We start from the raw sequence: 26,446 nt of genomic DNA on the forward strand, positions 1-26,446 counted from the left end.
AGTCTGGCATCTGGATGGCAATGAATATGCTCCAACAATTATCTGTAACTCCTTTCGAAAATGGGCCATTGTGCTTAGCCAAAATATGTTTATTTGGAGTGTTGTATACACTTACCCGCTGTGATTCTTCTAACTCTGAAGGAACATGGAAAAAAAGCAGAGCAGAAAGGATTCAAAATTTGTTTTGAAATATACTGGGGGTTTTGCAGGACACACTAATAGCCAGCTTTCCCATGATTTACTCAACCACATTTTCTGGGATCACAGAATGCACTAAGTTAACACCTGGTTGGCTTATTTGTGGTTTAGCATATTACACAATGACTCCCATTGCCTGAAGACTTCCTCACTAGTAGTTCAATTTACAAAAAATTCGATCCAAAGTTGCAACATCCAGTCTCATAGCAGTATCACCCTCAATTTCCTCCATATATACAGAATGTGCAGAAATCAATTCTATAAGAATGAGAATAAAAGTTTAAAACTTGCAACATTCAGTCTACAATTCTAAGCATATTTACTAATAGTAAGTTCACACAGAAATGAGCCAATCTGCTCATTCAGAAACAACACTCAAAATATTAAGGAATCTTGATGGAGAAATCACAACTCTGCCTTGCTTGGGTTCAACCTGAGCCTGTTTTTCCCATCCAGGTACTCAAGTCTCCGGACACTGAGTGAAGACATTGACAGCCTCTTCTGCATGGTCTGGGATAGTAGTATATAACTGGGTCTCAGCAGCTGTGATGGATACCTGAGCGGGGAAGATTCTGGAATGAAGCTTCAAGGTTGTCAGGAGTGGGGAGAGACATTCCAGGGGAAGCACCTCCTCAGCCCACAACAAGACTGTGGGAAAACAAAGAGGATGAGGCTGGCTCCTCCCTAGAGCCTCATGGAGTATATTCTCTAGTAGCTGTAGATAAGTTGAGTCTGGCGAGATTGATGTCAGGTTCAGCCCAAGAACTACAATGAGGTCATCCAGTACAGTTCAGATACTTTATTAGCTTGTACCTAATAGACAGAATCTCGCCAGACTAAATTTAGCTACAGCTACTAGAGAATATACTCCATGAGGCTCTAGGGAGGAGCCAGGCTCATCCTCTTCGTTTTCCCACAGTCTTGTTGTGGGCTGAGGAGGTGCTTGCCCTGGAATGTCTCTTCCCCCTCCTGACAACCTTGAAGCTCCATTCCAGAATCTTCCCCGCTCAGGCTATCCATCACAGCAGCATACTAATAATACCATATCCACCCCTGTGAAAAAGCAGAGGAAGAAGGAATAAACCTTGCAGTACCTACATGGGAGCAACCCCTTGGCCAACCTTTCTCCCCCCTGCCCAATCAGTTGGAATTACCTACTGAGGATAGAATAGAACCACTGCAAATCAGTGCCTCCAGTCCCTATCCCTGCAGATGATCCAGGAATATACCATGATCAATGGCTTCAAAGGCAACTGAGAGATCCAGAAAGACTAAGAGGGGCACATTATCCCCATCCAGGTACCACAGAGGACTTCAACAAAAACAACTGAGGCTGTCTCCATCCCATGCCCAGATCTGAGTTCTGACTGAAAAGATAGTAGTCTTTCTCCAAAATGCTCTGCAGCTGTACATTGACCATAGTTGTAACAACTTCCTCCCTAAAAGTGAGGTTAAATACAAGGTGATAGTTGTCAAATATAGACAGATCAAAGTATGCTTTTTAAGACGGGGTGAGGGAAGACTGGCATTGCCCCCTCCTGAGGTGAGGCACTGACTATGTACTGAACCCAATTTATCACCCTCCCTCCAGATCTTCTAGAGAACCAGAGGAGCAAGGATAAAGCCCACGTAAGGCTGGGGACGGTTGAGAGAGCTCTCTATCTGTATACTGGGAAAAGACTGAGGCAACTGAAGCCAAAGAAAGAATCTGCAAAAAGAGCCAGCAGAAAGGAAAATGCAGACTGTAGAGGGTGGCAGAGCAAACTCCTAGTAGTTCAGGTGCTGGGTAAGTAGGCAACTGTGTTAAGGAGGAGAAACGTTGTTAGCATTCCTTAGTCTGTCTGTAGGGAAATAAGTATGGGAGGTGAAAGAAACTAGCAGCAAAGGAGTAGAAGTTCAAGTCATTTAAATAAATTCTGTTAGCACACCTTATATTTAGATTTTCTTAGAGTAGGTGTTTCCATACATGCATATAAACTTAGCATACATACAGTTGGACTGTAAGGCCTAGGAAACAGAAATGAAGCAGAAGAAAGACTTATCAGGTTCTGCCAATCCTATTATTTCTTCATAATATTTTTTTCTTTTCTATTTTTTATTTTTTGCACCTTTTTATTTTTTTTTCATTTCTATTAGTTTATCATTGTAATTTTTAATAAAATTACTATTAAAAAAAGAAAATGACTTGATGGCACATAATCAATGAATCAATCGGGACTGTGGAATGAAATCCTAACGTTGTTAAGGATGAACATGAAATGAGACTGCCAAAGACCAAGAAACAAGAAAGCAGAGTGGATGTTTGAAAAGATGGTGGGAAATTGGCAAGAGAACCTGAACCTCATTGTTAGAGAAGCAGAGGAATGGTGAAATGAAATCACTTGTTAAGGATAAATGTGAAAAGTGACCCACCCCCTGAATGGCCAGAGTGGGGACAGATCATCCTTCAGAAAGTCTATCTGTGTGGTTGCTGAATCGACACCAACTTGATGGCACGTAATCCCAAACGGCGCAGCAGGCAAAGCCTTTTGCACGTAATACAGCACCTCGAAAAGGAGGCGATGGGGAAAGAGGAGGGGTGTGTGAGGCCAAAGAAGCGATCGATAGAAATAACAACGGGCTGGTTCGCGCTTCGCTGTCTTGTGTGAACACAGCCTACCCCCTGGAAAAGATGCTGCTGTGCCATTATCAGCCCTTTCGACGGCGCTTCTCAGGGTAGAAAGCGCTCACAGTCCACCCCCCCCGAGCCATCTTTGTAATCCTCCGCAGCTCCTCCCCCTCCTCCTTTCGCCCAGCCAATGGTCTGGCTAACTAGCGCCGCTTCCGTAGGACCCGCCCCCTCTCCCTTTGACCCCGCCGATGTCTCCGCGTTCCATCTTCCTGTTCCAAACCACGTGGACGCGCGCTGGGCACTGCGGGGCAACCGTGGCGGCGCGGTGATCATAACAACGAGCGAGATTTGTCGTCCGCCTGCTTGGCTGGCTCCGGAACTGGCGGCTTGGCTCGGCCGGTGGCAGCGGCGCCCACCCGGTTACCATGGCGAGCCAGCCTCCCTCCCTCAGCTATGTTGGGTGCAACTTTTTGCGGCAGCGGCTAGTGCTCTCCACGCTGAGCGGGCGGCCGGTGAAAATCCGCAAGATCAGGGCCAAGGATGACAACCCCGGCCTCAGAGGTTGGTTGGTCTGGGGCTGCGAGGCGGCCCCCTGGAGATGATTTGGGGGTGGGGATGGCGGGGAGGAAGGAAGGAGGCGGGCGGTGCTGAGAGTGGCTGTTGGAGGCTCGCCTGCTGGAAGGAGACTGGCGGGTGGATTGAATTCCCGTGGAGGCAACAGCAGCCGGTGGCGCACCTGAATCGGCGTGAAAAAGACGGAGCCGGCCCTTTGATTTTGCCCGCGGTAGCCAGGGAGAAGAAACCGCGTTGCTATGCTGCTGCGCTGCCTGATTTCTCTAACGCAAAAGACTCCGCAAGGAGGTTGTGTGCTGGCATGAAAAAGAGCTCGGTTCAGTCCACTGGGTTGTTAGTGGTCTGCCTAAGGGACCATAGGGCAAAGTGCCAGTACCACCCTGCCAATGCTTAGGCTCCATATCCCTGTTCATACATCAGGCTTCAGAGAATGTCAAGTGTGTGTGTGCTTTTTAAAAATTTCCTTCAAATTAGAACACAGTAATGGCTTTTTCAACCTTTCTCTGAACCATCTGTGCAGCAGCAGGCTGCCTGGGTGAGATGTCCCTGGGACTACAGTAGTCTTTGCTGCTCCCAAGAGAACAACCTGCCTAAAATTAACACACTGAATCAAACAAGTTAATTAAGGAAATCCTTTGGTAGTAGATTCAAGATCACCTTTAAAAAGAGTTGTAGCTCCCCCCTGCCCCCATTCCTCCCTGAGAATAAAAGGCAGTATTTCTTGGGGACCCAGGATGCTGTTTTTTACTTACATATATCATGCTAAACCAAAGATTCTCAAACCATGGTTTGTTAACTAAGTTGTAATGTTAGATTCACACATCACTAAACCATATAACTTAGTGTGATGGTGTCATTGAATCTGCTGGGCACAGTGTAATGCATTCAGTTACAGGACCACAGCTTCACAGGGTTTCATACAGGAGTTTGTTTGTTTTTTTGTCCTGTCTGAAGAGGTTAAGGCATGTAGTTGAGACATTCAGAATTCAAAAAGAATTATTCCACCAATGACCTTGAACTCTTCCATTAATTATTCTTTCTCTACGTTGCCTCATGCAATGAAAAATATGGTATGTAGATTCTTTACACAAGATATTCAGTACAATTATACTTGCTTTCTTGGACATTAGTTCCACTCTGTTTATTGTGAGTTACTCCTTGGTTACTGTGCATAGTATTGCAGCCAAAGTTGTTCAGTTACTTACAAACGTTTCTTCCTAAATTTGTGTTAAGTAGCTAACTCCTAGGGTTAGAGGCAGATCATCTTCTAAATTTCTTGGTAGGAATCAGTTAATTCCTGCTTTTACATTTTTGAAACTTGTTGCATAAATTTCTAGAGTGTCCTTCTAAACCCTGCATCTGTTGGATAGACTGGTACTTTACTTCATCAGTTGCTTCTGCAATCACTTTGTTGACTGATTGCTTTGTCATGATCTGAAGTGGTTTGCTTAATAGATGAAGGTCCAGACACTTTAGCACAATGACAAGAGAAGCTAGTTTTGCTGTGTATTTCCTTGTTCTTTAGACAGAATTGTAGTTACCTCTCTTTCTACACCACTACTTTGTAACACTGGTAGGCAACTTTATCAGCTTAGAAGTCCACATCTGCTGCTGGATCAGGAGTTGTGCGTGCATGCAAATATACATGCCTTCACCACTGGAATAAAGGGGGAAGACTCATCTCCTTTCCTTCCACTGATCTTGCTCCAGATTGCATTCCTCCTGTTCCTATTGTGTATCAAGAAAGTAAGAGCATTTATTGGGCTGGAGAAGCTCCAACATTGGCAATGAGAGCTTCTTTAACCCAATGGAATTTTACAACTAGACAAATGATTGATTGTCAGGCTGCCAGGAGGAGCTGTCAAGTGATGTAGACCAACTTTGTATTGCCCAGTGCATGGAATAATGGATGGTACTGGGGAAGCCTGAGTTCAAATTCAGCTTTATAAGAAGTGACACTGGACTTTGGCAAGTTGATGTGTCTTAGATCTAACCTACAGACTGGACTTGGGAATGAAGTGGGTTGATTCAGTCAGAACTTCTTGGTGGAAAGTGGGGACAGAAATGTAAACACATTTTAATAGAGGGATGCATAAGCTTTTTCTGACTGAGGGCTGCATTTCATCATTGAGGTGCTGGGGGTCACAGTCCTGAAACTAAGTGGGTTCAGGAGAAAAGATGGGTGAGTCCAGGGAAAACAGTTTGGATCTCATTTAAATTAAATGCATGTACATAAAGAATAAGATTTGTGCCATCTGAAATGGAACCAGGGTATTAACTACAATTAATATTATCATACCCAATTATTTAATAACTTTGCCCCTTCTATCACATTTACATTGCAATTTGGCAGCAATGGGGACGGGCTGTAGTGCTGAACCCAAAGCTTCTTTGGGCCTCATTGTCCTGGGACTCCAAATTCCACACCTTTTTTCCCCTACCCTTTCTCAATTAGCACTCTTTTTCTTTTTTACTGGCCTTATGTTAGTAGTGTCTGCTCACCATTTCTATAAAACATTTTCCACATGCATGCCTATGGAATAAATTGCCAGTAACCCCAAAACAGCTAGGGCGAAGTGTGAGCCAAGAAGTTGGAACTCAAAATCTACCCACAAGTTGCATGAAGTGTTTGCTAGTCCCAGTTTAGTAAACACTGTGATGGTTAGAAAATATATAGCCTTTTCTAGTCTGTGAGGTTTGGAAGAAAACAGATAGAAGTAAATAAGGAAGTTCCTGCTCTGCCTGATTTTTGCTTGCTCTGAGGCACCTCTCTTCCCTGTGTCTTGCTTAGTTTTTCCATCCCAGATCAAAACAAGCAAACATTTTAACTGCATTTCCTTCTTAATCTTTTCTTTATTGACAATTCCTTGCTTCTTTCTTTTCCCATACAGCATGCTCCCTCTTGTTCTGTGTTCAAGTGGAAGTTCCTTTGAACCTCCCTTTCTATTAATTCAGCCTTTTTTCTCTCCCAAATGCAGGCTCTCTTCCCTTTCTCTTTCATGCCCTGTTTCTGCACCCGCAGATCCTCTTATTCTACTATTCCCCCCAGACACATACAGACCATTTTTGTCCTCTATATTCTTTTTTTTTCTATACCACTATGACTTTATTGGCGTCTCCCTCAGTCCCCTCCTTTTTCCTGTAGTCCTCTCTGATGGTCTCACTGCACCTTGTTTCTCTTATTCTTTTTCCCTCTTATTCTTTTTTCTTCCCTCAATTCATGATTCTCTCAACACACTCAGAAATCCTCTTCCTTTCTTTCTTCTGCTTGCCCTCCCCATCTTTTGGGCTGTACTGAATTTAGGAACAATGGCACTTTCACTTTTCCAGCAGTTCATATTCTGGGGGCACCTGGGATGGCACTGGAGCTGACAGCAGGGCCTGAAAGCAGGTGACAACTCCACCAGGTACCTTCAAGTCTCTGGAAGAGCATTGGGGACAGAGAGACTTGGGGAATTCTGTTCCTGAATCCATTTTTAATGGGCTTTGATGGCTTTTCTAGTGCCAGGAAGAGGCATGAAAAAACTGTAAGCCACAGATATTTGGACTTGCAGACACCCCTCTTAGAACTGTGAAAGCTTATTGCCCTTAAGCTGAATAGTGTTGGAAAGGAAATAACTTACACTTAATAATTCCTGTTTAGGCTGGACAGAAGATGACTCAGACATTACTCCTTTGCCAGCTGAGGAAAAAACCTGAAGTTCAAGTTTTGTTTTGTTTTATTCATATTCCTAATTTAAAATAAATTGTGGAGTAGGAGAGAACATCTTCCACCAGTGTAACAAAACAGGGCATAACTGCAGCAATATAAACTACAGATTATAATTACACTAGTATCTGATGCAAATTAATCATCAGCAATCCCAGAGCAGACTAGCTAATTATGGAAATCAGTTGTGAAACAACTATTGTGACAAATAATGATTTAAACAATAAATTTAAAAAGTAGTGTTAATTGTTTTTTTAAATTAGCTACTTTCTCCTCCACATTTCTTCCTTACTAGCAGAAATCTTAATTACAATTAAGCCAGTTCACTTAATTAAAGAAAATTATGTGTATCAACTAATATGCACACTCCAAATTTCTAAATAGTCTTCAGAATAAGACTCTCAGCAGTAGAAAGCCCATTGAAGTGTAGAGAGAGATGAGGTCTTCGGACTATTCTAAAATTGATGGAGAATGGGTGTCCTTCCAGCCTTGCACTGCTTTTTTGCAACAATGAAAGCATGCCATATCTCTTCTGTTGTCCACTGGTCAATTTCTAAACCACTAAGTCAAAGGAACAAAAGCATTTACAAAACTAATGAGCCTTCCAAAACATAATTTATGTATAAACAACCTTTGTCTCCCCACCCCCCAAAAGCCACTATAGTAATCACCCACATCATAGAAACTGATGTTGCATTTTGAGCATCATAATGCCAATAACTAAACCCACCCTTTTATTCCCTAAAGAAACAGATAAGTGTCCAAAACCTGCAGACCAATACTCTTTATTGGCTTATATGCAGATATATAGTAGTTAAAGGGTATTTTAAGTAATAGAAATATTGCCACTGCAGTTTTATGATTGTAAACAATCAAATGAAAGATGAACTCTGGGCACATGTTCTCCACTGTTTTTTCTTGCCCTAAAAACAGGATTGCAGAAGGTGGGGCACGGGCTACATATGGTTTGCAGTACCCCTTCTGTGGTCCCAGGGCCTTTCGTGGAATGGGTGGACTCCAAAGTGTGAGTCCCAATTTTGCATCATGGGGGGATTTTAAAGAGCAAAATAGGTACCTGAAGCCTTCTTGAAACCCTGTCCTTAAAAAGGCCCTTGATATACTATGCAAAGGCTGCTGTAGTGCTTCAATCAGTAGAGGTTGCATGCCTCTGGCTTAAGGGGTCAACACCACAGTCCTATGTCAATTTGAGAGTCAATATGATTGATCACATTGAATCTTATTCACAGATGTATGAGTTCAATTAATTTATGACTGAATATGTGCTGAAATAGATAACAAAACAAGCAGAGTATCTAATTGCATTGGATATTGTTTATGATATTAATAGGAACAAGTTAGGGCTATTAAAACTGACACTGATTCAGCTGAAGCCTTTCTCAAATTTATTTCTTAAAGAAGCATGGTGAGTTTGCCTTTTTACTATAGTAAGGTATAAATCCAAATGTAGCAGGTGAGAAAAAATGATAAGGACAGCAGGGCTAGGAATTAAAGTGAAATGATTTGGGGCTAAAATATAAGTAATTAGCTACTTCTGCTTAGTTGGTGCTCTTGTGGTGTTGCAGTAGTTTTGGTTATAGTTGTTTTGTGGGTATCTCTACGTGTATCTATCTGAGTGTACATAAGCACCAAAGCATGATGATTGTCCACCACTGCCCTGGTGCTTGATAGTAGCCCCCCAGCAAGCTGCTGACATTTCATTATAAAATTAATAGATTTCAGTAGCATGATTTTTTTCCCCTTCTTTTGCCAAAAATAAGGAACAGGAGTTAGAGGTCTCTGGTAGATAAATTACCTCTATTTCATTCTTTAGTCTCACCTTCTTTGAAAATAGCCTGAAATTGGCCATATATAATACATACAGGAATAAAAAAATGGAATTGGTTTGGAATAATAATGAATATTTTATAACACGGAGGAGGGAAGTGCATTCCAATTGAAGCCTTTGAATATTTGCTTGGAGGAGAGGTTTGTTGTATGACCATATGTATAGGACAGCAAATTGGAGATTTTTGGAAAAAAATTCTTACTGTTACTGTTTTTTTCTATCATAAAATCAGAGTAGACTTTACTCATTTGTCTATTTTAATCACATGATTAACGAACTATTTTAACTGTTTATTACCACAATTACATACTGTTGGATTTGTGAAGATTGCCATTAGGATTCTTGGAATAGCTACTGAATGCTAGCAATTTAATCTGATATATGTTTCTCTGACAGATTTTGAAGCAAACTTTCTCAGGCTGATTGACAAGATAACCAATGGCTCTAGGATCGAAATAAACCAAACAGGTAATTATTATATATTTAGTGCTATCGGCGTACATGGAGTCCCAGTCTTTTGGAGCTGGAGGCATATTTGGAACTTTGGGAACATAATAATTTAAAAGCACTATTTTATTAACAAGTTATCTACCCTTCCTTTTATCCTCCCCTTTCCCTTGCTTTGATCTCCCTACTGCTTCTCATCTTTGTCCGTTTTTTAGGCAATTGGATCTGTGGCCAGATTAAGCATTATGTTGCAGCTACCCATCATTTTTATTCTTTAAAAAAAGTTAAAGGGGCCCATGCAGCTTACTAGCTTCCCATTTTTAAAAAATTAAAACAAACATAAAAAAGAGAGGTGGCTCATGGAGCTTAGGAAGGTGCCCGTAGTCTTATTTGTGTCACCATGTACAACATTGGGAACCCAGCTTTGCAGAGTACAAGGGAGGCCTCCTTGGAGGAGTTACACCTTTAAGTTGGGAAGTAGATATGGGAGGAGATATAGGATTGATAGAAGAAAGATCTATGAGTACTTCACTTAAAGTGCTTAAGCATGAAGATTTAGAGATCCGGACAAGGGAATGTGTATTTTTTTTTCTTTTTTTAATTAATTTTTATTATAGAAATTTTTTGCAAAGAAAAAAACAATGCAAATTTAAATAAAAAGGAAAGGAAAGGAAAAGTGATAAGTTAATAGAAAAGAAATGAAAAAGAAAAAGACAAAAAAGGAAAGAAAAACAAAGAAAAATATAAAGAAGTGGCTTCCGCTCTTCTTTACAGCAGTTATAAATGCATTTATATTTTATCCCCTCTCTCTAAGGTTACATCATGGCTCCTTTCTTTCCATATTCTACCCTTTCTAATAATCAAATCCATAAATCACAAGTTCATTTTTTTCTATATTTAGCAAAAAGTTCATAAAAGGCTTCCAGTCATTAACAAATGTAGTTATTGTCTTTTCCATAATCAAACAAGTCAATTTTGCCATCTCTGCAAATTCTGCCATCTAAGGGAATGTGTTTTTTCTTGTTTTCTACATTTTAAGGCTTTCTTTTATTTATAATTTTTGGTAGATTACCTTACAGGACAGCCTGATAGTATAAGTCCAGGTGGGGTGACCTTACTCTTTCTTTCTGTGCATTTTCCCATTTCTGACCTTTATTTTTTCTCCCACCCATTGCTGTAGTGTCCTGGTTGCATAATGAGAATGAACTCCCACAAAACACTTCTGTAGGTCTGTAGAGACATTTGCACATTTTGATTGACAGGCAAGGCAAATGTCCCCTTTTATGTCTCTGTAACTTTTGCAAAAATATTTCTGTTGCTTTTTTAACAGGTACTACTTTGTATTACCAGCCTGGCCTGCTCCACGGGGGTTCACTAGAACATGACTGCAGCCCAAATCGTAGTATTGGATATTATCTAGAGAGTCTTCTCTGCTTAGCCCCATTCATGAAACATTCACTAAGAATTGTTCTCCGAGGTATAACCAATGATCAGATAGATCCATCAGTAAGTTGAAGATCTACAATTTATCTTTTCCCTTTCCTAGGACATTGTGTGTACAATGCATTCACAGAATTGCAAAAGGGATAGGGTCAAGGGCAGTCTCTGGGGGTGGGATGGATGTCAAAATAGCATGCACCCACACTACTGAAGTCCCATTTCATTTTTTACATGCAATGTGACACATACCAAAAAAGTATTTGGTCACACAGTCACAATTCTCCTGAATTTGGAGTTCCCCTGTGGAATTTCCCTATGGAAACCCTACCTGCAATTAGGGTTAGGATTTGGGCAATAAAACGAGACAGGAAGCTAGGATATTGTTGAATGTTGCAAGAGCTAGCTCCATCCAGTGCAAAGAGAAGCCTGTAGAAGAAAGGTAGATAAGCCATTGATAAGGAGCCATGCATGATCTTTTATGTGGTGGCCCCCTAGGACAATGTGTGATTTCCCCACACACTCAGGCACGTGTGTGTTTTCATTATTGCAGATTCTTTTTCTGCCTTCCCATATAATGTAACTTGTATGGAGAAAGTCTGTAAATGGGTGTGCCTTGGGAACAGGATGCAGTATTACATGGCTGCCCTTTTAAAGGTCAATGTCAGTTAGTGTTGAGGAAAAACAAAGTGTTAAGGAGAAGCCCTGAGTACTTTGCTTGACTGGAATCTGTTCATATATGCTGTTCTGATAAGTTGATCTTGACAAACATAACTATGAAAATGCAATCCATTTTCAAGATGTCATGTATGTATTAAGTTTTTGGATAGCTATTCACCAATAGCTTAATAAATAAGGAAGTCTACAAATCCAGTCCGGGGAAAAACCTTTACAGGACCTGAGGCTCCCCATCCTTTGGACTACCTGAATATATCTGCACTTCTGCCCTTTCTTACATTTCAGTTAAGATATGTGGAAAGGAGAGAAATGGTGGGAACTGTATCTCTCTCCTTTTAAACCATTTATAAAAATGGATGGGGACCAATTACATTTTCTTCTTTGGCCAGTTCATCCCCCTTTCTGAAACCTGTCTTGGTTAGCTGATTGCCTGGGTAAAGAATGGAAGTTTCAGTCTTGTTTAATAAAATTATAAATAACTGAATGCCTAAATACTATCCCTGCCTAAGTGAGTTCTTACCCCGGTTTTATTTGCTTGCTTTTTGAATAACTGGTTGAGCAGTGAGGAATTTTAAAAGCTGCTTTTTATTGATTGGGTACACACATCAAACTAATCTATAATCTGGTTTAGTTGTTTTTGGTTTAGCCTGATGTGGAGTCAATCTGTTATGACCTAACATTATAAACAATATGGCTTGTTTCAGTAAACCATGGTTTTAAACATCTGGCTTTAATGTTATAGGTAAGCAAAGCCATTGACTCAGTGTTGATATAGTAAACCCAGTTTTGTCTACACACCAGCTTTCTCCAAGTTGGCATGTTGGCACTAACCTCATGAAACATCCAGCCAGCATGGTCAGCACAGTTAGCTCTGTTGGCTAGGAATGCTGAAAGTTGTAGTTCAAACAGATCTGGAAGGTGTTGGGTTAAGAAAGGCAGCTTTGTAATTACTCTCAGTGGCTCTTGACACGGGTCTTTTTTAGCCTTAGCTAGAGATGCCGAGATGGAACCTGCAATTTCTGTTAGTATAAGATATTCTTTGCTGCTGAGGTATGGCCCTTTTCTTTACAGTAGTTCATATTTAAAATTACATCATTCCATGGAAGAAATTTCTTAAAATTAAAATATTTCTGCAGTAAGATATAAGCTTAGAACAGTTTTTTAACGAAGCATGAAAAACGTTGTCAGCAAATGCCTTGAATTCTGGCTGCTTCCTTGGGTAGCATGTATTTTATAAAATCAAGGCATGGAGCTTATCTGGAGTGGTGGGGAAGAATATTGCAAGGACAACTTACCTTTGTTTAGACCTGCTGTATTTGTGGACTCAGAATGTTGAAATATTAGCCAGTGGATTAGTGAAATGGCAAGTCTGGTTACAAGAAGCAGCAGGGACACCAAAGAACTGGCTAATATTTCAAGCAAATGACAAACCTTAAGAGATTGTCCTGGCCTATGCAGCTATTGCAGAAGTTTGAAAAACAATTAATCAGATTAGGACGGCGAACGTTCTCAGCCCCAGATTCTGAAGATGGTTTCAACATGCATGCCAACATGAAAACCAATAGTTGCTTAGGAAGAAACTTAAGAAAAGGCACTCTGCTTTGCTTTAGTGCTTGCTATTATAACAAAAATGTCTCAAGCAAAACTTTTTTAGAGACGGACGATCTGAAGTATTTGCTTACTGACACTTCTCATTTTATATTTACATTTGCTAATAGTTTGTCTTTGCAGGGCAGGCGCCAGCGTTGTGTTTAACCAAGAGCTTAGCATTGCCTATAACAAACATAGATGAGACATGTTTGAGGAAAGACTTGAGTGGGACTGTGTGATGGATAGTCTGAGCGGGGAAGATTCTGGAATGGAGCTTCAAGGTTGTCAGGAGGGGGGAGAGACGTTCCAGGGCAAGCACCTCCTCAGCCCACAACAAGACTGTGGAAAAACAAAGAGGATGAGGCTGACTCCTCCCTAGAGCCTCACGGAGTATATTCTCTAGTAGCTGTAGATAAGTTTAGTTTGGCGAGATTCTGTCTATTAGGTAATAGTCAATAAAGGAACTGTACTGAACTGGAGGGCCTCGATGTGATTCTTGGGCTGAACCTGACATCAATCTCGCCAGACTCAACTTATCTACAGCTACTAGAGAATATACTCCATGAGGCTCTAGGGAGGTGCCAGCCTCATCCTCTTCGTTTTCCCACAGTCTTGTTGCGGACTGAGGAGGTGCTTCCCCTGGAACGTCTCTTCCCCCTCCTGACAACCTTGAAGCTCCATTCCACAATCTTCCCCGCTCAGGCTATCCATCAGAGACTGGTACAGGTGGTCCTCGCTTACATTCAATGACCATTCAGAGTTATGCTGCTGCTGAAGAAATAACTTTATGGCCCATTTATAATCATTTATGACCTTTGCAGCATCTCTCAGTCATGTGATTGCTATTACAGTCAGTATGTGTTGTCTTGTGCCTGACCTGTGGTTTTTTCTTTGTTTCCCCCCTTGCAGAGGAGAGGGTGAGATTTCAAGAGAGTAAGCTGTTTGCTCTTCAACATATCAAAAGCAATGCAATCACACCAGCAGCAGGAAAGGGTCAGGCAAGGGGAGATTGCCTACAGAAATTGCTTGCTTTTTTTTCCCCCACCCCCTTGCAGAGCAGAGAGATTGGAGAGAAAGGGATTTCAAGAGAGTAAGCTGTTGCATAGCGCACCTGTGGCTTCCAGCCCTGGGCTGCTGGTGCAATCGGATTGCTTTCGATATGTACAAGACAGTAAGCAGGCACTTGAGCATTCCAAAGGGCAGGGAGTGGTTAGGAGGCAAATAAAAGCCAAAGGTGTGAAATTGAGTAGTCTTGCCTCTTTCCAGCTGAAAAGCACAGTTGCAGTCACACGATTTCCCACTTAGAACTGCTTTCCTTAGCGGTGGAATTGCAAGTCCCAATTAGGGTCATTAAGCAAGGACTACTTGTACTGAAAAAAGCTCAGACAAAGGCTTAATTTTTGTATCAACAAAATCAGTGACTCACATGTCTCTGCAGAGTACAAAATGCTTTCTCAGTTCTGACTCTGCACTTTACTCTGACTTGTAGACAATAGATTGCAGAGTTAATTGATTTGCATATCTATGCTACAATTCTGTAAGAGCACATTTTAAAAACACCGAAAGTAGCTGTAAACACAAAGCACAGTTTTCTTGTGCAAGTGTCTATCCCTTACAAATGTATGTAAATCAGTGTTTGGGTAATCCTTGCTGAAACTTCAGGGACCAGAGAAAAATATCTTCAAGAGTAGAGCTTTGTTTCCTTTTTCCTATCATGATTAGTCAAATTAGAATGCATTACATAAAATCAGGGAAGTTGTTTAATTTCTGTTCAGCTTTTCTTATAGTGAAGTCATGCACACTGGGAATCAGTTACATTAAAATTAGTAGTCTTTTTTCAATAGCTCTTAATCTAGAAGAATGAATTTCAAAATGGCCCCCTGTCTAGATCATTTACATATTTGGTGCTGTCTTTGAATCTTGAGCGAGTCAAATGGTTCCTATTATAAAAAACTTACAATCTTTTTTAAAAAGTCACAAGGAAAGAGATGGAGTATTTCAAAGTCTGAATAAGTTGAGAAAAGGTAGATGGGAGAATACAAAATTTATCTATTAAAAAAAAGGATTTTTTAAAAACTTTATTTTACTCCAGTGTGCCTGTTTTCTGCTTTGACTATGTCTACCTTTCCATTGCCTTACTCACATGATTTCTGATAACCCAGGGTACTGATTTACATGGAGCTTCTATTCATGTTCTAATGGAGAAATCAGGGGCATCAGCAATAGGATTTGTACAGTAACTGCTGCCTTGATCTTGTACTCTTGATATTTTTACCTTATCTGTGGGCAATGCCTAGATAGCGCTAAAAGATGGTCTAACAGGCATATAAGGCAATAAGAAGGAAAGGAAAAAGTCAATCCAGGAGATAGGCCTTTTGGTAGCAAAGTGTTATGGATGTGCTGCAAGAATAACTTCATTTTTTTTTTCCATAGAAATGTTTTCCTAGAAACAGTGGATTATGGGTGGCATTCTGTGTCTGTGAAACAAGAATGGATTAGTAGCTAATTTATGCATCAGGATTAAGTGATGTTCCTTATATAATTTATTGGTTCCAAATATATGATCTTGCTTTTAACATGTCAGTTAATATACAAACTTAATTTTTATTTTCATAATGAACTTTTAATTTGTCATTGCCTCAATATTGAAAACATTCTCTTTTAATGAAAAAGCTTTTGTAATAAATATCTTTCAGGTGGATGTTCTTAAGGCAACTGCTCTACCTTTGTTGAAAAGATTTGGAATTGATGGTGAAGAATTAGAATTGAAGGTTAGAGTTTGCTACTGATCAGAACTTCACTACAATTAAGAAATGTCTTTAAGAAATAAATTTCTCTGAGTTTATACTTGGCCACAGTATTGGTGGCCAAATCTTCTTCCTCTTCATTTTGGCAGCTGCTTTATCTTACTAGAATCTATAAGTCCTCTGGATTTTTGATAGACAATCAAAGGTTATCTTTTATTGTATTCAGATAACAAGGCGAGGTATGCCTCCCAAAGGAGGAGGGGAAGTGATCTTCACTTGTCCTGTGAAGAAAGTATTAAAACCTGTTCAGTACATTGACCCTGGTAAAATTAAGCGTATTAGAGGTATGGCGTATCCTTCTTTAAACATGTCTGAAGAGAATTCTAGACTGCCCTTTTCATTCAAAGATTTAGTTTTTAGGTCTGTATCCACTTAACTTATGAGTAAGCCCTGCTGAGATCAGTTGTTGGGTTCACACATTACCCTGAGTCAATGTAGTGTGGTTGGTTAAGGTGTTACCATGGAACTCACTGACTGACTTTGGACCAATCTATTTCTTTCAAACCAACTTATCCCTTTGGTTTGCTGATATGGGGGATAAACTTAGGGAAGAGCTTGAGCTGTCAGAAAAGATAGAATATAAATGCAATTTATAAAAATAATGTGATTTGTCCTATTTTAGCTTAGTGTGTTATGTGAGGATAGCCTATGCTTTTTGTAAACCATGGTTTATGGCTGAGCATATTGTGCAGACTCAACCAATTGTGGCTTATACAATTAAGTGAATGATAAGTTAGAGCAGGATGCATTGCAGTATTAGATATGGCCCTGTACATGACGGATGTGAAGAATATAGATAACTGAGTTGTGGTTGAGTAGCCTGAATGTTTTAGCAAAATATAGAAGTTCACTTTCACAACATATGGTGAGTAGGTGGAATTACAGTATTTTTTGTTCAGCTGTGGAAATAAGTCCAAAAACATTGCTAGACCATGCAGGTATTTAATTCCTTATGAGTCCATTCATATCTAAATTCATTGTTTTAGTGGATTCATTTCAGTGAATCAACTATGGCCAAGCTGTTTTACTGGTATCTGTTACCAATAAAACACAATCGGATAACATGACTAGATAATAAAGAGGTAATCCAGTTGTGAAACTCACCAGAGAAGAGTATATGAAGACAGAGTACAGTACTTTATTAGTTTTATAAATCAGATTCCTGTGTGAGCTTCATTCTTCCAGCTTTATCTCTCACAATTGATGACAATACTTGAGCTAAGTTCAAATATTATTTGCAGGGGGTAGCAGTAATTACCATCTGACTTCTGGTGGTTGTTGTTGTTAACATTACATTGTTGTTTAACATTAAACCACACATGAATCATCCCCCTCAACATCAGATCCGGGTGAGAAGTTGCCACCACTTTTTCTGTGTTAGGCTGGCTGAAGTTGAATAGGTTAGTAATTTGTCTGGAGTTCAGTATAACATCACTCTAACTTTCTACAGGCTTAATATGTTAGTCAGAGAGCATTTGGTATGAACTTTTGAACCAGAAGAGCATTGGTGTAAGTAGTACATGCATAGTATGGCTTGTCATTTGCATTCTCTATTTTGCTTTTCTTGGTTGCAAAATATTCACATGTGTATTGTACACAGATATGCAGGCATTCATGAAGGAAGTGCACAAAAAGTCCTCTTCTGATACTGACCCTCTTTTTGTTTTAAAGTATTTTCACAAATATTTCCTTAGCTTTCTAAATCAGCTATTCTGTCAGGGTGTCCCCCCAGATAGCAAACCGAATTGTGGATTCTGCAAGGAGCATTCTGAATAAATTCCTACCAGATATTTACATTTATACCGATCATATGAAGGGGACCAGCTCTGGGAAGTAAGTTTTCAGATAATTCTTTTGAAGGTACTGTATATATTACGGCTTCAGAGATTTTGAAGTGAATGCAGTGCTATCTAATAGTAATATATAGCATGCTTTCAAAGTTGTCTCAGTCATCTCAGTCATTTTTTCAATAGCCATAGAAAGGATGTAGGTGTGGAACTAGTGAAGCTGGGGAAGCTGGGGCTTGCTATTTGCCAAATTGCTCTTTGTGGCTAAAGTGAGATTTCATGCATGGGCTTCCCACCTTGTACATACTGGGGAGTTTAAGGGTTTCAACAAGCACAACTTAGCCATTACATGACCAGAGGAAGGAAAGTTGCACCATTGCAAATCAGATTTTTTGCCCCTTCATATCAGCCATGCAGTCTAGGAATTCTCTGTGGGTGCCAGATGGGGAACTTGCATAGGCCACTGATTGCTTATGCCTATTATAGTCCATTCAGGTAACTAATTACTTGCCCATTAGGCCATATAACTCGATTTTGGAAAAACTACGACCCCCTCTTTGGAGAAAGAGAGTTTGCCCTTTCTTTCTTGAACCCCAGTTATCAAGCTCACTCCCATTCTCCTGACATCTCAGAGACTTGCAGGTTAGAGTTGCTGGCCCCCACCTATTTTCATAGCTTCTGGAAAAGGATTTTCTTTGGCTCCCTCATCATTTAAATATCAACCCGTGGGTAGTAGAGCAGATGCTTTGCCCTCAGAAGCTCTTTGATTTGATCCCTGTCATTTCCTGATTTAAAAGGACCTGACAGCAGGGACTGAGAGAGGCCCTTGTTAGGTATCTTGGAAGCTGCTGCTGGTCAGAGTAAAAATAGCTGGCTTAGTGGACAATTTGCTTGACCCAGTGATAAGCTGGTTGTTATGTTCTTAGATAAAAAGAAAAAAGATTGACACAGTCAAATTTATGGCCAGTGTTTGGGGTTGGCTATCATGGGTATTCAAATACCCGCACAGTAGTTAAGAAACCACCTTAGCTGTCAAGGTTTGGGCACTTTTATCAAAGACTTAAAAGTACATATGCCTGCTCCAAAAAAACCAAAAAGCCCTCTCAATTTCTCCTCTGCACCCATCTTTCTTTCAGGTCTCCTGGCTTTGGTCTGTGTCTCATAGCCGAGACTACAAATGGAACTTTCCTTAGTGCTGAACTGGCCTCTAATCCCCAGGGCCAGGGTGCCGCTATACTTCCAGAAGACCTTGGTGTAAACTGTGCAAAATTACTCCTTGAAGAGATCCACCGAGTAAGTGGCTGATTTTAAGTCTCTTTTGAAGGAAACTTGCTAGTCCAGCCCTGCACCTTGTGCCCTCCGTATGTGTTGGAATCACAGTTTCCAGGATTCCTGGCCATCATGATACCACTCTTGCTGGCTGGGAATTCTGGGTGTGGTATTCCCAAAATACCTGGAAGGCACCAGAGGTTGGAAGACTCCTTTAGAAGATTCACACTAGTTCATGAGTTCTCCCATGCTGGTTGGAAAGTCTGGGAGCTGTAGCTCCAGCAGGTACCAAGCTGAGGAAGCCTGTGCTAATGCTTCACTCCTGAAAGTCATCATATGCATTTTAGTTCTGTGCATGTTTATGCTTATATAATTTTAATTCTATCATTTTAATTCTACCCATGTTGTATTGCGACAAAAACTTTCTATTCTCTAGGCAGCAACAGCAGAGCTATGTTATATATAAAGGCCTTTTTCCAAATACAACAAATAAAATACACCTTTCTTTTGGTTAACAATTGGAAGAAGTCTATAAAGGCAGTCCTCAGGTTATGACTGGAATTGGGACCGAAATTTCTGTCGCTAAGTGATGCGGTCGTAAACCGTGACATCACATGACCACATTGCTTAGCAAAGGAAATCCTGGGAGTTGCCATTGCCATTGTTAACCAAATCCCACTGGTTGTTAGGCAAGGACCCACCCTGATCCAAGCCACTCCCAGCTTGGCCCTCCCAGCCCCAAGCCTCAGTAAGGTAAGAAACTGCCTCCTCTTGAACTCCCCCAACCTGCCTATCTTCACCCCCAACTCTGCCCTTTTGGCCATCCTGCTGTGCCCGCCCCTCTCTAAATCGCATGTAGCCTTCTCACAATTCTTCAGAAGGCTTCAGAAGCATCGCGAGAATGCAGCACACGGTTTGGGAGGGGTGGGTGCAGCCTTCTCACAAGCTTTTGGAAGGCCTCAGAAGCATCACAAGAAAGCAGTGCTTGATTTGGAGAAGGGTGCACACAGCCTTGGGAAGAAGGCCTGGTGCAGCCAGCAGCTACCTCACATAGGGACAGGCCAGGCGCGCCTCATCAGCAGCGGGAGGAAGAAGTCAGCTGGGGTAACAGGGCCCATGGAGCACAGGACGGGGCGGGCGGCTGGGGCTTTGCACTGTGGTGCTGGGGTGACTAGCTGTGGTACAGGGCTTGAGGCGGTAGCACTGGTGGTGCTGGGGCTGAAGTAGAGGCCTGAGCGGGGGGTGGCAGCCGGATGAGACTGCTGAAGGCCCAGGCCTCTACTTTAGCCCCAGTGCCACTGGCACTTCCACCACCACTGAGGAGTGCTACTGCAAAGTTGCCAAAAGAGCAGAGATGGGAGGAGATAGGCAGGTGGGGGGAGTTGAAGTGCCCCTGTGGTCATAAGTGTGAGCAGGCTGCCAACTGCCTGACTTTTGACTGGGGTTGCTGCAGCAGCCATAAATTCGGGGACTGGGCATAAGTACCATTCATTCAGCGCTGCTGTAACTTCAGATGGTCACTGAACAAATGGTCATTAAGTGAGGACTACCTGTAGTCTTCAAGGCCTCATCTTATAAATTTTGACATTGTTAGTTTCAGCATTCTTTAATATGTGCTACAAATATACTACTAGTAAATGGAATCCTGATCCATTAGTAATTATTACCAAGTCATTGGATAATATGCTTAGTTCTATTGCTTCTTAATGGAAACCTAAGAAATACTGTAAAGGGTCTGATCCATATTGGCTTAATGTGCTATAAGCTTCAGGATGGGGTTGGAAAATCAGAGTCACTTTCTTCATGTGCCTTTCTGGAAATCAAAAATGGTCAGTGTTCCAGAAAGGAAGGGAAATTGTCTGTTAATATATGTTGCTACCAACATTTGCTAAGTAGGCAGCAATATTAAACCCATTTACCTGAAAGCCCTGTTGAATTGGGACCCACTTCTGAGTAGACCTACATAGGATTGTGCCACTACTGCTTTACTTATTATTTTATTTGCTAACATTTATATCCTGCCCAGCTCCATTCAACTAAAACTTAAAATAATCATCAGAACAAATACCACAGTAAGAATAATCTAAAAAACAAGGAAAGGCAAAAAACATATATGAGGTTAGAGACAATCATTCCTGCAGATCTTAATTTTGAAATGCTTTTATTTTTTTTTGAAGAGCTGGTCTTTGTTGCTCTGTAGAAAGATGAAGGGCATTTGGTTTTCAGTGAGCAGCATATTTTCCAGGGATGGGACAGCTGTTTGAAAAGGCCTTTTGCCCCATGGATCCCAGCAAAGCTAATTTTTGCTCCTAGTATACCACATCATAGTGAATCATTAGGAAATATCCTGCTGGGTTTTGAAAGTTAAATTTAACAATATATGGTTTATATTCTCTTTCCATCTTACCCATCCCACCCCAAAGGTTTTGCAGATTCACCAGATTCACTCTTTGCCATTTTTAGTTTACACCAGTATGGGCGACATTCCAAAGGCCATAGTGGAGGGGTTTTTTTATCTTGCATGAGTCTGTGGGGATACAGCCAGTGAGAATATGGCACCAGAGAGGCTGGGCTGAGAATTTCTGACACCTTTTCAGATTGGGAAAGCTTAAGGAGCAAAGTGGGTTCCTTAAGCTTAAGGCCTGAGGCTAAGGCCCCCAAGCTGTGTTCTGTTCTCAGTGCAAAAAAATAAAATAAAATCCTAAAATGTAGGTCTGTCCACTCTGAGAGACTTCAGGATCTCTGAACAGTGCCTTCAGTGCCTCTGTTGGGGCACAGGGGTTATACGAAGATTGTAAGTTATTTGCTTCTGATTTTTATTGGAGATAAATAGAATTTTCAAATAATAGATTTCATCCTTGATGGTTTACAAACTACTGTCATTTAATAAGACTATTAAAATGGGAAAGCTGGGAATTCTTGACCTCTGCCATTCTGAATTTATTCGTTTCCATTTTCTAGCTACCTTTCTAAGGTTGAAGGGCCCATCTGTTTTAATACATTAACTGACAGAAACATATTCTTTCTGAAACACTGTGTTCTTTTACCTCATCATTGTTTAAAAAATGTAGTACCAAAGTATATCTTGCATTTTTCTGTTTTTTAAATAAATCTCACCAATGTACTGATTTATTATTTAAAAAGCTCCAGTTTTGCTTTAGGAGTTCCTAGAGAAACCAAATGCTGAAAATGTACCGTATTTTTCCGACAATAAGACGCCCCCATGTACAAGATGACCCCCACTTTTCCAACCCAAAATTAAGAAATCAATATTTTAAAGATAGTGCAGGACACATTTTTATTTAGTAATTAGTTAACATTTACCTGATACACTTGGTGGAGGAGGTCCAAACCGTCTCTCTGCAGCTCTGTTTTCAGGCTCTTTTGCATAACTGATTACATTCAAGCACGAGTGAAACTGCCGATAGCTTGTCTCTGCAAACAGCCTTCCTCCAATTGGTTTGTTCAGCATCAGCTGACATCAGTTACATCAGGCTCGTGATTGGAGGAAGTCTGTTTGGGAGACAAGCTATTTCACTTGTGATTGGAGGCTAGCAATAGGAGGAAGCCTCTCTGCAGAAACAAAGTATGGGCAGTTTTGCAACCGCGCGATTCTCGGCTGACTTCCTTGAATAAGACGCCCTTCAGTTTTTAGGGTAAGGATTTTAGAAAAAAGTATCGTCTTATAGTCAGAAAAATACGGTATATGGCATGTAGCTCTTCCATCAGGCAGCCCAGTGATGGAAAGAAGTGTCTTCTTTTTTTTTAAGCTTTTACATCAATACGTCTATATAGAACAAGGCATACAAAAACAGTTATTTAAGTAGAAGAGCTCCTTGGTTGATGAAGGAGAGGCACTAGATCTGCAGTTGTCTATTTATCACTCTTGGCTTGATATGACTGCTCTGGAAATCAGGACTTCAGCTTAATTTGCATAACCCATTGATTCATATTCATAGTTTATTTATTTATTTATTATTAAATTTGTATGCCACCCATCTCCCCCAATGGGTGACTCTGGGCAGCTCACAATTAAAAATCAAAAGCCTAGAAACAATTAAAATACCCCATAAATAATTAAATACTCAATCCATTAAAATCCACTATAAAAGTGATAGTGGATCACTTAAGTCTTCTCCTGTGTATTTTTCCTCTCTTATGAAGAAATAGAAAACCCTTCAATTTTTGGTTTTGTTTGTTTGTTTTGTACTTCACATGCACCCATGCTGAGGTGGGCTCCGTGGAACAAGCTGCACTTGTGAAACCAATTGCCATGTACCTGTTGCACCATTGCACAGGGATGTTCGCTGTGAGATGACACTTGATCGCAGTTTCAGTTTTAGGAAGCAGTTGTAGGACTATTTAAAGATATACAGATAAGAGCATGTTTCTGTGCAATTGGATTTGTGAAAATAATGTCTGTTTATTTTTTGACCTTTGAAATCTAAGAGCAGAGTTGCCCTGTGCTTTCTCCCAGCTTCCTTTTCCTCTTTTATCTATATTTTGTGGCTACCACAAAGCTTAATTATTCAAGCATTTACATTTGCAGGGAGGCTGCGTGGACTCAATAAACCAAAGCCTCATTCTGCTCTTTATGACCCTTGGACAGCAAGATGTTTCCAAAGTCCTCCTGGGACCATTATCACCTTACACGTAAGTTTTCTCACCCATACCCCACAATAATTATTCTTGCTCAATTTGTCAACTGCAGTGATGGGAAGATTTTTGGCTGTTATTTGGAATAGTTTGTTGTTGCGAAAAGAACTACTTATGCTGTTGTTTAGAACATTCCATGCAATGTGTTATTGTTGTTTATATGAAGGCTATCAAATACATTTCTTATCAAGTCACCATGAATCAAGCAAATGAAGCTTGCAGGGACAGATTGCATTTGCTCATATAGACACATGCCAACATGCATAATACATGGATGGTAACATGTTTCTTTGTAGGTGTCTGTTACCAGGAGTAACTCCCTGGATTATAGTTTTGATAGCAATGACACTGAGTAATGAGTATTTTGAAATAGCAGATGTTCGTGTCACAAGTTTCAGCATGTTCTTGTCAGTATTCAGAAGAAACTGAGATTCATTCAAGTGGATCCAAGAGCCAGTTTGGTGTAGTGGTTAAGGATACTGGACTACGGACAGGGAGACTGTGAGTTCTAGTCCTTTGTTAGGCATGGAAACCAGTTGAGTGATTTTGGGCAAGTCATTTCCTCTCAGCCCAACTTACCTCACAGGATTTTTGTTGAGGGGAAAATAGGCAGGCAGGAGCATTATGTATGTTGCCTTGAATTGTATAAAATAAAGGCAGGATATTAATTACATTAATATTGCAGTGTGACTATCTGTGTATGCATGTTTCTGTGTATGCATTTTTTTTTAAGTCTCTGATGCAAAGCCATTTGTAGAAAGGGAATTAGTAGAAAGTGGTGGGAGCATGAGGATTTGCACATGCTTTGTCAACTTGGACCTTGGGAAGGAAAATTGGGTTCTTTTCAGCTGGGGTTCTTTAATGGAATAGTATTAATGCAACAAGACTGTGAACTGTCCTTTTTCGGTTATCATGGTACCGGTGCTGTATGTACGAAAGGTACAGTACTGTGATAACTGAAGAATGATAGTGCCATCACAATGAGTTGGGTTATACTATGAAATTACTGATGAACACTGTTACCTGCTTTTGAGAGTCAAGTAGGAGATTTTGGGATAGGGTAAGGACAGGAAGAATATGTATGCCACGTTGATGGATTAGTACAGTCCATTAGTACTGTAGGAATGTTCAAACAGTTATACATGGTTTAATCATAAAACCCCTTTTCTATCTACAACGTCAGAAATGAAGGAAGCAAGCTAGCAAGTTGGTTAATTGATTGTGAGGATTCTGACACAAAGCACCAGATTCTTTCAACTTTTTCATTAAAGCTTCAATCCCCTTCAAGGGATCCTCCAGCACCAACATCAAATCATCCGCAAAGGCTCTCAACTTATATGTCTCTTTCTTGATTTTTATGCCCCTTATCTTCTCATCTCTCCTTATATCTCTACTCAAAACTTCCAAAACTAAAACAAGTAACAAGGGAGACAGTGGGCAACCTTGTCTCTTCCCCTTTTGTATCTCACATGATTTAATTTGTGCTTTCTGTGTTGTATAAATTGATTTCACTTCTTTCATAAAATTCTTTTCAAAGTCCATATCTTCCAAAACTTTAAACATAAAAGGCCAATTTAAATTGTCAAAAGTTTTCTCTGCAACCAAAAAAATTAACGCAACTTGTTTTTTCATTATGCTATTCCAAATATTCTATAATGTCCAACACCATTCTAACATTATCTTTTAATTGTCTTTTAGGTAAAAATCCACACTGATCTTCATAAATCAATTATTGTAATATAACTTTCAATCTGTCAGCTGAAATCATTGTGAATAGCTTATAGTTATTATTCAGTAATGATATTGGTGTATAATTTTTAGAGTCAATACTTGTTCTTCTTTAGGTAATAACGCTATATTGGCCTCCTTCCAAGACTCTGGCATTCCACCTTCCACCAGTATAAAGTTCATAAAAGATTGGAGCAGTTGTAGCATTTCATCCTCAAAGTTTTTATAGTATGATCTCAGAAGCCCATCTAGTCCTGGTGCTTTACTTGGTTTAATCTTTTTTATAGCTTCAGATACTTCAATTATTATTATAGGTCCATTCATAATCTGTCTTTGCTTGTCTGAAAGCTTTAGCAAATTTTGTTTTTTTAAGTAGTCATCTATTTTTTCCAGAGAGAAATCCTGTCTTTTATATAAATTAGAATAATACTGATGAATTTTTTTTTTTGTATAGTTTCATTGTCTGTTATTACAGTATCACCCTCTTGAAGTTTCATACTTATTTTTTTTTTTCCTTTCTCCTTTCTTAGTTTATATGCCAACCATCTCCCTGGCTTGTTTGCAAGTTCAGAATTTTTTTGTTTGGCATAGTTCATCTTTCTTTTCCAATTCTCTCACTGTTAACATGGATAGCTGTTGCTGTAGAAGTTTAATTCAGTTTGAAATACTTAATTTTCTACTGTTAACTTTAATTCATCCTCTTTCCTCTTTATCTCCTCCACAATAGCTTGCATTTTGTCTTGATTCCTCTATCCAATTGTGGGTATACCACTTCATTCCAGTCTCCCATCAGACACCAATTTTCAAAAGAAAAATGTGTCAATGTTTCCATAAGACATTTAATTTTTTTCCCTTTATCTTCATTTGGAGCATAAAGTCCCAAGATTAATGTTCTAATTCCCTGTAATTTGACTTCTACTCCAACAAATCTACCATGTTCATCAGCCAATACTAATTTTGGTTTTAATTGTGGGTTAACATATAAAACAACTCCATTAACTTTTTTTGGACCTGACAAAATAAATTTTTGTCCCAAATTCTTATAAATCAAGTATTTTATGTCCTTTTTTCTAATATGAGTTTCTTGTAAACAAATTATATCTTGTTTAA

The 26,446-nt window shown here is 40.0% G+C and overlaps 1 protein-coding gene across 2 annotated transcripts in view; it reads left to right on the forward strand.

The window, feature by feature from the left end:
- The first annotated feature begins 3,052 nt into the window (after window positions 1-3,052).
- RCL1 (RNA terminal phosphate cyclase like 1) overlaps window positions 3,053-26,446 on the forward strand; it is a 29,727-nt gene continuing 6,333 nt past the window's right edge. The window contains exons 1-8 of one of the 2 annotated variants that reach the window (XM_007431978.4): window positions 3,053-3,370; window positions 9,334-9,405; window positions 10,715-10,890; window positions 15,786-15,860; window positions 16,063-16,187; window positions 17,604-17,729; window positions 18,820-18,976; window positions 23,502-23,605. In XM_007431978.4, the coding sequence (XP_007432040.1) occupies window positions 3,235-3,370; window positions 9,334-9,405; window positions 10,715-10,890; window positions 15,786-15,860; window positions 16,063-16,187; window positions 17,604-17,729; window positions 18,820-18,976; window positions 23,502-23,605 (971 nt within the window). In that variant the 5' untranslated portion in view covers window positions 3,053-3,234. The remainder of the gene's footprint in view (window positions 3,371-9,333; window positions 9,406-10,714; window positions 10,891-15,785; window positions 15,861-16,062; window positions 16,188-17,603; window positions 17,730-18,819; window positions 18,977-23,501; window positions 23,606-26,446) is intronic. The other variant, XM_088129811.1, reaches the window with a different exon arrangement.

The sequence above is a fragment of the Python bivittatus genome, unplaced genomic scaffold, assembly GCF_059951505.1.
Source record: "Python bivittatus isolate LINGU-HERP-01145 unplaced genomic scaffold, Pbiv_v1 ctg000850_np1212, whole genome shotgun sequence".
Taxonomy (NCBI): domain Eukaryota; kingdom Metazoa; phylum Chordata; class Lepidosauria; order Squamata; family Pythonidae; genus Python; species Python bivittatus.